The following is a 12,992-nucleotide window of genomic DNA, read 5'->3' as shown; positions in this document are numbered from 1 at the left end:
GAAGAGACGCTAACCAGATGTGCAAGATGGGCAGTCAGGTTAACAAGTCAGGTACACAGTACCATTATATTGTAAACAATAACACTGTAAGTAACAATAGTGCAGAGATCAAATGTGCAAGGAGTGGCAAGCTATAAAAAAAAACTGCCACTAGTGCAAAAGTCAAATTAGCAGCCGTTTAGATTTAAGTTAACTATATGTTAGATTGACCATTTAACAGTCTAATGGCCAGGGGGACTAGACTATTGCGGAGCCTGGTGGTCCTGCACCGCACACTGCAGTACCTCTTCCCAGAGGCTAGCAGAGTGAATAGTCCATGATGGGGGTGAGAGGGGTCCCCGGTAATGTTCTTAGCATGGGATAAGCAGCGCTTCTGGCCAATGTCCTGAATGGAGGGAAGTGTAGTCCCGATTATTTTCTCCGCTGTCCTCGTTACCCTCCTCACACTACCCCAGTCGGTAGCGCTGCAGCCTCCACACCACACAGAGATACAGCTGGTCAGGATACTCTCTATGGTGCCCCTGTAGAATGTGATGAGGGATGGTGGGGGCAGGTGGGCTCTCCTCATCCTCCGCAGGAAAAGATACTTGAAGTATTTTTTTGATCTCGATTTTTTTTTTTTTTCGTGGTGGCTTGGACAGATCGAGCAGGTGAGCCAGCTGGCAGCTTTGGTCCACGCTCAGGTGGAATACCACAGCAGGGCAGCCGAGATCCTCACGCAACTCTGCAGCAAGATCGACGACAGGTTACTTTACTAAGCTATTTCTTCGGCCTTGGTGTTTTTTTTAAATGAACTGAGCCTTTTTTTCCATTAATTTAAGCAGCTGTTTTTTTGTATAGCATTTAATCACAAAGTCTCAAAGGGCTGCAAAGACTACAGATTATTGCAAACTACAGAGTATTATCACACCATCCCCTGATCTAAAACCTACATAAGTGCAAGGAAAAACTAAAAAACCTCAACATGAGGAAAATTAAGAAACCTTGAGAACAGAACGCACATGAGGTAATCCCCCTTCCAGGATGACCAGGCTGCAACAGATGTTGCAATAACAAACCATACCCAGATATTGCCAACATGAAATATTGGTCATTCATAAGTTGTAGAATATGTGTGTGTTTGCATACAAGAGACCTCTTAATGCTCTTAATAAAGATATACTGGTAAAAAGCTGGAATTATAAGATTTTAATCCATTTACTGTACCCTTTAGCAGTGTTTAAATGACTCATTGACAAAAAAAAATTTGCAATTGATCCCCTTTTTGACTTTTTCTTCCCTTTATCACTAACTTTCTTGGGGTAGAAAAAGGAAACGCACAAAAAAAAAATATTACACTAAAATAAGAAGTGGTCCCTCTCAAACGTGCCAATTGACTCAACAGGAAGAAAAGATGGAGCAGGGCATTATCAGTTGAGAAACACTGCAATAGACCACTTGGGATACAGACGACATACTAAAAAGCATTAGGTCTTATGTCATTCAATACACAATTTTCACTGTACCAAATATTTGAAAAAGTTACACTCACTAATTTTGACGTATTATATAGTCATACTTTATTCGCTGCAAACAACTTTTCACATGAACTCTTGTTTCATTTTGAATAACAATACCCAAAATTGGAAAATGCATGAAGTAGATCCCCCCCCTCTTTTTAACATGCGCCTGACCACTGCTCACAGCAGCAGTCTACTGGGGATAAAGGATTGTGGCCACACAGGTGCTGTCCATTTTAGATGTCACTTAGCCTGACACAAATTCTCTCTCAACCCCCTTTGATTGACCGGAGATAAAGGATCGTAGGCAAAACAGTGCAGTTGATTTAAGCTAGCCAGAATGGCACGCCTCCCTACAAAAATACCTTCTCTCAGGCCTGAACCGAAAAAAATGCACTCTCCTGGCCCCGGCTCTCAGCAATAGTCTATTGGAGATAATGGATGGCAGCCACAACCATGTATTTCATTTTTGGTGGCCAGAACGCCACGTCTCCTGACAAAAATGCCTTCTTTCAGGCCTAAACAGAAAAAAATGCACTCTTCTAGCCCCTGCTCTCGGCAATAGTCTATTGGAGATAATGGATGGCAGCCACAACCATGTATTTCATTTTTGGTGGGCCAGAACGCCGCGTCTCCAGACATAAATACGTTCTCTCTGCACATGCTTGCAGCAATAGTCGACTGGGGATAATCGAGCGCGGCGAGACAGGTGCTGTTCATTTTAGGTGGAAGAACGGGGGAAAAAAACCCGCCATGCATGACATATATTTTTTAGCACCAAGCAACAGTCGACTGTGGATCCTTAAACGCGGTCACAACAGTCCAACTCATTTTAGGTAGGCGCTAGAGGTAAGATCGGGCCCAAAAAAAGCACCCGAGCCCGACGCAGGCCCGAGGGGTATTAAACCCGACCCGGACCGAGCCCGACTAATTAACTGGATTTGCTGGCCCGGCCCGAGGGGGCCCGAAATTACATATTTTATTTATAAGGAGGGGTGATTTATGATAACAAATTAAACTCTGCCTTTTGTTACAACATCTAGGCCTAAGTTAAATAAAACTGTATAAACATTTACATCTTTTATATTTCTGTGTCTGCACTGCAGATGTTACATTAATCGACAATCTGTCATTGACGGTTTTTTTTTTTTTTGAGGTAGCGAAAACATTTAAGGGCGTCCGTCATTTTGACGACTTGATCATTGGGCCATAATCCACAGCAGCAGTAGTAGTACGTCCTTAAGATTTTAGCGCGGCACTATCATTGAGGGGGTGTTGACGTGTTGTGCCCTTTTCCGACTCCTATGCAAATCCCCCCCCCCCCTGATCGTATTCTATATAAAACGCTTATTAAAACAATAAAGCGAGCTAATTATAATAATTGGGAGATCCTAGTCTATATAACGCGTTTATTTAAACAATAAAGCGTGATTTTATTCTGCAAATTGCGTTTTTTAACGCGGATGAAAATGTCACCAACGTCAATGTTGTACACTTCCGACAAAAGCGATCGTATTCTATATAAAACGCTTATTAAAACTCTTACCAGAGTGCGTTTTCCTCGTCAGTTCTCCTCTCTTGAGTTTATCCTTAACTTCTTGTTGGTCCGACTCCATATCGGGGATACCAGGCCAAAATCACGCGAATTTGCGGAGGGGAAGATTATTAAGAGGACAGCATTCACGTCACGTCACGTGCACAGAGCATGCTCTGGCTCCGTTAAAAGCAATTACAGGTCCTTCTCCGTTTTATCCAAATTATTTATTTTATAACAAGTATTCCTTGGTCTAGTATCCATACATAGTTTAAGGATATATTTTTAATGAACATATATTTATAATTATTAATTAATTTAAAAAAAAAAAAAAAAAAAAAGCAGGACCGAACCCGACCCGACCCGACCGTATGACTGACATTTCAGGCCCGACCCGGCCCGAAATTGCCTCGGGTTCGGGTTCGGGCTCGGGCCATGAATCTTAGCTCTAGTAGGCGCCAATGGCTTGCTTCAGTGGCCCGAACCGAAAAGAAAAAATGCTCTACTGGCCTTTGTATCGCCGCAATATTTGAGTGGGGATAATGGATTGTTGCCGCACAGATGCCAATAGGACGGTAAAAAATGTGGCAATTAATGGCACATAATTTGATTTCTCAGTTCCTGCTACGAGCTATAATCAACTGGAGATAATGGAACATGGACCAAATAGTGCAAATCGTTTAAGACAGGCTATAATGGCACACTTCTGCGGCCCTAACCAAAAAAGAAAATGTGGTCTACCTGCCCCTGCTCTTAGCAACAGTAGACTGGGGATAATGGATAGTGGCCACATTCATTTCAATTTAGCTAGAATGGCATGCCTCCCAATAAAACTATCTTGTGCCAGTCTCCGCTTGCAGCAATATGGGTTGGGGATAATGAATCGCGGCCACAGTAGTGTAAATAACTTTTTGATGAACAAAACCACTAAAAAAGAGCCACCAGGCCAGACAAAAATAGTCTCCGGTGGTCCCTGCAATATGCGATTGGGTATAATGGATCACGGAATATTTTTCAACCAATGAAGTATCTATGAACAATAGAGAATCGATACGTTTCTTTTTTGCAGCGCTGTCCTTTAGTTTCGTCCCCGACCAGTCGTGTTTTTTTTTATATTTTTATCATTATTCTTGTGTGTTTGCAGGATAAAGGATTGCTCCAACAAGCCCCGGAAAGAATACATGGCCAAACCTCGCACCACCCTCGACTTCTCCTCCATCAGCGAGAACCACAACGGAGGCATTCATAACGCTCGTTCTCCGGGTGAGTTTAGACCCAAGAGAAAATTCTACATAAATGTGTGTGAATTTTATTTATATATATATATATATATATATATATATATATATATATATTCTATATATTATACAATTTATTTTTAAATATTTGTTTTACATACTCTCTCTTTTCCTCTTCCCCTTGTGCGTGTTTGTTTGCCGGTACAGGTGCGAGGTCACCAGGTGAGCCTTCTTGGGTCCTCCAACCCCTCCTCCGCGCCGTCTACTTCCCGCCCCCGTTGCCCTCCGCGTACCTTTTCCACCCTGACTGACTTTTTTCATCTTTTCCTTCCCTTTATTTCCATTTTTGCCGCCGCCGCTTCCCGTTTGCAGCGAGGTCTCCAGGTGAGACAATGCAGAAGTTCCTGCGCCATCACCTCCATCGTTGTTTCACCTTTTGTGTTCTTCTTTACTGAAGTTCTTTCATTCCGCCCATCTCTCCATCCATCACCGATTGGTTGTGATGATTTTGTTTTTTTTTGAGGAGCGTCTCACTTGTTTTCTTTTTTCCCCTTTGCAGCAAGATCTCCAGGTGGGCAAGGGTGACTGGCAGGAGACAGGGTCACGTCTCCACGTGGCTTTTTTCTCTTTCTCTTTGCGTGTTTGTCTAACCCTTTTTTCTTTCTCCCCTGTTTCTTTTTCTGTTCGATTGAGCAAAGTTTGACATTCGGGTAGATGCACGGGGGGCCCCAAAATTAAATGGCACAAAAAAATATGTACACTATGGGGTGTTTTTTTTTTGTTTATTTTATATATTTTTTATATTTTTATAATATTTTTTTGTATTTACCTTTTTGATTCAATTATTTTAAACTTTTCACATGTTAACATTTTGTGTATGAATAATAATCTATCACCATTAAAATTGTTATAATGTTTCATTTTATTATTTACATATTTTGTTGTAAAAAAAATAAAACCAATATTGTTTAGTTTAAAATTTATTAGACACTACGAAAAAGGATGGATTTTATACTTGCTAGCTAGCTAGTTTTTAACTTTCAGGGTATTTGAATGGCTTTTTAATCCTTTAGCTCGCTATGTACCTTCCTTTTAGTTCTTCTACCTTTTTACCTTTCTAGATAACTATCAAGATACCTTTTAAGCTATTTAGCAAGCCTTCCAGCTAGCTCTTTACATTTATTGCATGCTATCAGTCTTTTATACCCTTTTTGATAGTTATCAAGCAATATTTTGTAGCTCCTTACTAGCTAGGTATCTAGCTTTGTAGCTTCCCATCTATTTAGATGGCTTTTTACTCTTTTTGCTAGGTATCTAGCTCTGTTTTAGTTTTTTAACCTGTTTACCTTTCTAGCCAACTATCAAGCCAACTTTTTTAGCTATTTAGCAAGCCATCCAGCTAAGTTGCTATCTTAAAAATGAATATCAAACTGAGTGCCCGTTATGCTAATTGGGAACAAAAAGTAGCTTAACATTTGAAAAGGGTTGGAGACCTGTAATCTAAAGTTTTGGTGGACATTTTCCATATAGGTTTTTTTCTTGCAGTATTGCCATTTTTCCTTCCTTTGTTTCTGGCCTTTTTTTATGTTATGCTAATTATAATTATAGGTGTCGTATGATGGATAAATATAATAACGGGTACAGCTAACTAATCTAAAAAACAAGTGAATCACAACACATTACCACCAATTTAAAAACAATTTAATAAAATATGTTTCAGGTCAAACTTCTGGTGTTGCTAGAAAAATAAGGGGTAATTACATTTAGAAGAGTTTAAATAATATTTTAAGCCATTTATTTGTTTTTATAATATGCTTGACATAATTGTTTATTGGTGACAACACCAGTAATCTTTGATTTCTTCATTTAATGTAATTTACTTTTTGTTTGGGTAATATTTTGTATGTTTTCTCTTAATTTATTTATTCTATTATGTTGTTTCTGTTCCCTTTTTTTGTTTAATATTTATGTTACCCTGATTTTTTTTCTGTTTCTCCTTGTAACTGTATTACATGTCAGTTTGACCTATTTCGCATTAAGCCAGAATTAGTGGGAGCTCTTCTTTGCTGACCCAAATGTCAAAATGCACCTTTACTCACCCACCATGTGTCTAATCGGACTGAAAACGATGTGGTTACTCACGTTTTCTTTTTCTGTTTTCATGGTCCTGGTTTTGCTTCATATCCTCTACCCTCTCTTCAGCTCGGTCACCAGGTGAGAATTTTTTAACACTCATTGACTTTTAGAAGAAAAACAATTTTTTGGTAAACATTGTGATGTATCCGGTGGGCGGGGCTTAGCCTGGAGGCTAAAGAATGCTTGTGGTGGTCAGAGGACAGAGGAAAGGAAAGCTGCCATTGCTGCTAGTTATTGTCATGTTGTGTGTTTGTGTGGCAGAATCTGAGAAAAGAAACATTAGTGATCGGTAAGTGAATTTTTACAGGATCCCAACGGACAAACCTTGATCAAAGAAAAAGAGTTTTGGTTAAATTCATTAAAGAGAAAAGATTGGACCGAGGCACTCATCAAAATGTTCTAGCAGAAATCATAAAAGTTTAATTTCTCCTACCTGATATGAAGTGTGCGATGCAAACCCAAGTATTTTGTATGTTTTCAGGTGGGGAGGGATGTTCTGTGCAATTTTCCAGAGGGAATCTGGCATTTGAGGTGGTGTGTTTGAATTGAAATCAGTGTAGTTCGAGTATTGTATTTATTCGCGCGATTTTCTCATTATCATATTTTTAATCATGGTACCAGAGAAAATCAGTAAACATATATATCAGAAAAATCAAACTAAAATAAAAAATAATGAAAATATAAAGATAATTTGTGCCTTACACACATAATGACACACAATGCCGGTTAACATTTTCAGTCTTTTCTCCCAGCCATTGTGGGGTTTAGCATCTCCATGATCCACAGCAACAAAAACATCACCCTGCTTTTTTCCGTTAAGCCTTCCGTTTTATCGTGATTGATGGATGTTTTCTAGATGTCCCTGGACGTTACGTCTCCGCTTCCTGACACAAAAGAATCACTATTAATGCGCTTGTCGGTCTTGTCTTTCAACTGACTGATGTGTTGTTTGTCAGTAGATAGTTTTAAAAGAGGTTGCACTCCTCAGGGTACAGCTAACTCGATCGATGCAGAAACATTTCCGGGAAGTCTTGTGGCGGCAGCTGAAGCGCTGCATTTTGGGATCTGTAGTTTGAGAGTTATCAGCGTTATCAGCGGACCATTATAGTAGATGGATACAAAATGATTACACGGGCTGGATATGATTGTAAGCCAGGACCGTGAGTTCGACACCTATGATGTAGGAGATGGCGGATCCCTTTTTAATCAATAAATTGAATTAATTGGCCCGCTGTGCAGCCTTTTCTACCCAACTCTTTTCGATTCCTTTTTTTTCCCATCCTAGCCCCAATGGACCAGCCTTGCTGCCGCGCCCTTTACGACTTTGATCCCGAGAACGAAGGCGAGTTGGGCTTCAAGGAAGGCGACATCATTACCCTCACCAACAAGATCGACGAAAACTGGTACGAGGGAATGCTGCACGGCAACTCGGGCTTCTTCCCCGTCAACTACGTGGACATCCTGGTGCCCCTGCCGCACTAGAGCGCCACCTGCAGCTCAAGAAACCAAGAAACAAAGTCCCTTTCCCAAAATAATCTCGCATTCCCAACGGGAGCCGATTAAAGGAGTATGCAAGCGTAAAAAAGCGAGCAGCCACGGCATGATTTCAATTCCTTCCCTTCCCATCAATATGGTTTTCACTCCTCCATCTGTACTTTGTGAGTCAACAGTAGCTAGAAATTACAAAAACGCAAAAAAATACATTGTGTGCATCATATTTGTTAGCGATCAAACGATAGGTCGATAAAGCGAGTGTTTTCACTTACAATGTTTAATTTTTAATATATTTTCGTCTCTTTATGTTAAAGCAGTTTTGCATTCCCGAAACCCTTTATTGGTCTTTTTACTTTTTTATTTTACTCTTATTCTAAGTTTTTTGTGTTTTTTTTAAATTCTTGCATGTGGGCGGGGATTTGTGTGATACCCAACGTCCGGTAATTTGTGATAAATTGATGTTTCAGAAAGATGCAATTTCTGAGGAGGAAAATTAAAGGGATAGTGTGTAATATTTAGTGCCTCCTAGTGGTAAAAAAAAACATTGATTTGAATACCAGGCAAAAATACATTAACTATCAAACCAATGTTAATTTTTATTTTTAAAAACTATTTGGGTGAGAAATTTGTATTTCTCTCACATAGATGAATCCCTGCCTAGAAATTGCATAACAAGTTTGTACAGCATCTTGCTGCAACGCTGTACTTCCGGCAATGTTTTTCGTCAGCGTTAGACAATACAGTGCAATCTAGTGGTCAAATATTACACACTGGGGCTTTAAATTAATTCGCTTTGTATGAAAATTAAGAACAGCTTTTGCCTATTTGACCAAATATTTTGTGGTGAGCATTATCTTGACAAATATATCAATTCAATGCGGGAATTGTAATCTTTATTTATTTTGTATTTCGAGACTTAAAGACAGTCAACACCTTTCGAAAGATCTTGGGACATTTTCCTTTTTAATGGGTATAAAAGTCTGTTTAAAGATTTAGAGTTAGAACATTAAAAGTTTGTGGCTTAACACTTTGAGCTTTAACTCTTGAGTTAAATAACTTTTAACTCTGGCGTTAAAGAGCTATAACTTAATGCAGAGTGAAAACATGAAAGGTTTTAGCTTAAATCTCTGAGTGAAAGCTTTAATGCTGCTTTAGAGGTTAGTATTGGATTTTAAAACCAATAACTTGAGTCGTTACTCTGGCGGTAGGACCTATAATTCCTGACTGAACTTCTGCCCCGCAAGACGTGGGTTTCGACTCGGTCCTGTCCCTTTTAGTATCTCCTGTATTGTTCCCGTTTGGTTTCTCCTGTTTAGTATCGGTTTTCAGTTTATTTTCCGTCTATTTTTGCCCTGTTTATTATTTTCTCCAGTTATCTTTCGCGTCTAGTTTGTCCTGGTTATTTTGGATATCCTGATTCATTATCTATCCTGTCTGTCCCGTCCTGTCCGGTATCAACCCCATCTGTCCGATATCAATTCGGCCAATTGGAATCGATCTCGTCGGTCTCTGGCTTCCTGTCTTTCCATGCCAGACCGCCGCCTAACGTGCATGACTCCCCATTTCCCGTAAAATAAAAGGCTTGTGTGAGAACGTCACGCATTTGGGTCCTGATCCTGTTCTGGTTCATGACACATTGTGTATTATTTAGCGCCTCCTCTGGGTTGAATAAAACTTAATTCATGGAGAAAACAATTTTGATTTGAGTAAAAAGCAAACCTAAATGAACTATCAAAGAGTAGCCGCCATCTTGCTGCTACTGGTACATATAAGAACCATAAACCTTGGGGAAAAAATGAGAAGAAAAGTGATGCTGTTTGGTCACTTTGAGTCCCCGTGTTTTGTATTCTTTTGCTTGTAACACTCGATTTTGGTTGCACGACACAATACAGCAACATCCAGTGGTCAAATACGACACAATGTACGTTTAACAATACAAGTACGTCCAAGATTCTTTTATCGTATGACATTCTTAAGTTATCGGATCGTTTTTTTTGTGTGTGTGTGTGTGTGAGAATTCCAAATTGTATTGGCGAGGTTGTGACGTTCCACATTTGAGCCAGTGGTCGGTAAAGTGGGGATTTTCTCTTTTGTTCGTTTCGTTTTTGGGGTTTTTTTCAAAACTGCAATTCGTGTGCAAAAAAATTGATGTCGTGATATAATCCAACATGTAGTTTCTTCTTTAATGTCTTAAGATTTGATTTTGTAAGTCTCGCTTCTCCCTCACTGAGATTATAACCCTACATTAATGTCATCTTGTTAGGTTGTGTAACAGTCATTAGCAATAGGTCAAAAATTCCCTTTCCAGGACATAAATCCTTTCCGGGATGGGAATATTTGTGATTCGGTTGGCATGGTTATGATAAAGTGCACTGGAAGTGAGTAACGGTGCAATAATTTTCTGTTTTCGACAAAAATCAAACCGCAAAACGATACGTTGTGTCATACTTTTATTTACATTAAAGTATTAAGATAAAGTATTGAAGGTAATAAAACAAGTGTGGTTATGTAATAATTATATATTTCTGGACCTGCACTTATTAAATCTGTAAGATGACTTTATTGGTATTGTTGTATGGCTTTAACGCACAAATGTTAATAATCCCGGGATATATCTGTAGTAAATACAGAAGACTATATGTATATGTTATAAATGTGTAATTACACTCGTTACCTAGTAGATAGAAAATAGAAAAGGTGGTCAACGGCATGAGTGAATGAAGTGTTCAATTTTTAAAATAATAAATGCCACCGGAGCTTATGAGAGGCCCCTAACTGACCCGTTTGTGCCGTTAAAGGTCTGTTTTGTGCCTCCCTTTTTGTTTCTTATCAAAAGGGAAGCACAACTTCCAACTGTCAGTACATTTTGCTGGCTGTTCACACGAAAAAAAATTATGCGATTTATTTATTTTTCTGGGTTAAAACAAAATTACCACATGTATTTTTGCCCTCAATGAGGACTGTACAGCTACGCGTGTGTTTTATTTCTTATGTGCGTGCGTGTATGTGTGTTTGTAGTTGCTCATCCACGGTAACTTCATTTTATTTTTGTAACCATTAACAAGTATTGGCATCAAAATTATAGGTGTAAATATATATCCATACAGTATACGATACTTAAAGACGGGAAGGTGGAGAGATTTTCTGTGCTGCACATGATTGTTTTCTCGGTTTTTGTTTCATTCTTGCACTTTTGGATTTGATGATGTATGCTTGATGTGAAGACGACAACAATGTGATCAATGTCCTTGATTCCAATAAACTGACAACTGTGCGATTTTGAGTTGCTGCTTGTGGACGCGAGTTTAGCTTTAAACGAAGTAGTTGTTACATTGGAACTTGAAAAATTTGGATGAAAAAAAAAATAAACCCGTCAGAAGCCAATACAATGGGGTTAAGTGAGTACTGATACTAGAGGCTGAGTGGTTAGTGCGTCCGCGGCACAGTTCTGAGGTCATGGGAGCAAATCCAGCTACAAGTCTTCCTGTGCGGAGTTTGCATGTTCTCCCTGTGCCTGCGTGGATTTCCTTTGGGCACTCCAGTTCCCTCCCACATTCCAAAAACATGCATGTCAGGTTAATTGGCTGGTCCAAATTGTCCCTAGGTGTGAATGAGCGAGTGAGTTGTATGTCTCCATGAGCTCAGCGACTGGCTGGCAACCATTGCCTGAATATAGCGCGGATGGGCTCCAGCACCCCCGCAACCCTACTGAGGATAAGCTGTGCAGATAATGGATGAATGTTTCGCGACTCGCGACACGTGAGGAAACAGGAAAGGTGGGAGTTGGAGGACGGGTGGAGAGATATTTAATGCTTGTTCCCGGATTTCTTTGTCAGTGTATCCCAAAAATGGTAAAAGTACGAAAAAGCTTGTTTCGAATACCGTCAGAATGCCAACCCAAACGCCCAAAAAGATGAGAAAAAGAAGTTTTAGTACTTGAGGAATGAGCTGACTGAGGCTGGGATCATGACTTTAGGCTGGGATGGGCTCCAGCACCCCGGCGACCCAACTGAGGATAAGTGGTGCAGTTAATAGATCGATGGAGTACTGATACCAAATATCAGTATTTGGGCCAATACCAACCTTTATTGAGATATCAGTACTCACTGTGGTAGCTCTTACTAGTATCATCTGCTTTCTATGAAACTAAGTTTCCATCCGTCCATCCATTTTATGCTATTCTATTATAATATTGCTTTTTTATTGCAGAGGGAGGATGTTAAGCACTCGTTTTGGGTCGCAGGTTCGATTCCCGGCTCCTCCATGTTATATGTCGAAGTGTCCTTGGGCAAGAGACTGAAACCCTATTGCCCCCGATAGCTGGTAGTTGCCTTGCATTGCTGACACTGCAATGGTGTGTGTGAATGAGTAGGTGTGAAGCACATTGTAAAACGCTTTGGGAGGTATTTAGTTACTTGAAAAGTGCCGTATAAATACAGACCATTTACATTTAATTTTTGGTCTTTATTGTATTGCATGTGGTATCGATATCAATGACCACTCAGTTTAATCCTGTATCGTTAGCAGCCTGTGGTATCAGTCATCCTTACAAGGAAATTAAGTCAGTCATATATATTGTGAAAACTCGGTTTGAATTCAGCGGTATTCTTTTAAAATATTGGTCATTTCTTGCAGAGGAAAAGGGTTTTTTGTCTTAATGGTCATGCTGTATGTATCAATGACCTCAAGAATTGATCCGAATCTGTGGTATCCGTCATCCGTACTTGTAAGTAAAATCAAGTCAGCTTCATGCATTGGGAAAATAAATATAATTGAATTATTTTGTGGTATTCTTAAAAGTATTTTGTGTCATTATTGACCACTAGATGGCACTTTATTGTCTATGTCTAATGCGAACAGAATCAAATGTGCACGGCATAGCAGTAAAATGCCAAACAACCACGGTGGCGTCTACTAGGTCAGGTTTCCAAACAATAACAAATTTCTCGACCTATGAATATTTATTTAAAAAAAAACGATTGTATGATAGTCCATGTATTTCTGTCTACTTAAATCAATGGGATTGATGAACTAAATATTAAAAATATCAATGCATTACAGAGAAAAGGGAATTTTTCATATCAATGGTTT

General features: G+C 39.4%; 2 protein-coding genes across 5 annotated transcripts in view; both read left to right on the top strand.

Moving 5' to 3' along the window:
- sh3gl2a (SH3 domain containing GRB2 like 2a, endophilin A1) overlaps positions 1 to 11,178 on the top strand; it is a 53,597-nt gene extending 42,419 nt beyond the window's left edge. Inside the window, exons 7-13 of one of the 4 annotated variants that reach the window (XM_088341829.1) lie at positions 642 to 745; positions 4,178 to 4,296; positions 4,479 to 4,493; positions 4,644 to 4,655; positions 4,831 to 4,842; positions 6,474 to 6,485; positions 7,693 to 11,178. In XM_088341829.1, the coding sequence (XP_088197955.1) occupies positions 642 to 745; positions 4,178 to 4,296; positions 4,479 to 4,493; positions 4,644 to 4,655; positions 4,831 to 4,842; positions 6,474 to 6,485; positions 7,693 to 7,889 (471 nt within the window). In that variant the 3' untranslated portion in view covers positions 7,890 to 11,178. The remainder of the gene's footprint in view (positions 1 to 641; positions 746 to 4,177; positions 4,297 to 4,478; positions 4,494 to 4,643; positions 4,656 to 4,830; positions 4,843 to 6,473; positions 6,486 to 7,692) is intronic. The other 3 variants (XM_088341831.1, XM_088341830.1, XM_088341832.1) reach the window with 3 other exon arrangements.
- The window catches only part of cntln (centlein, centrosomal protein), a 278,092-nt gene that overhangs the window by 213,529 nt on the left and 51,571 nt on the right, over positions 1 to 12,992 (top strand). The window lies entirely within an intron of this gene.

The sequence above is a fragment of the Urocampus carinirostris genome, chromosome 8, assembly GCF_059441175.1.
Source record: "Urocampus carinirostris isolate Australia breed hairy pipefish chromosome 8, RoL_Ucar_1.0, whole genome shotgun sequence".
NCBI lineage: Eukaryota > Metazoa > Chordata > Actinopteri > Syngnathiformes > Syngnathidae > Urocampus > Urocampus carinirostris.
Note: the sequence above shows the minus strand (reverse complement) of the source record. Positions and strands in the feature narration are given on the sequence as shown.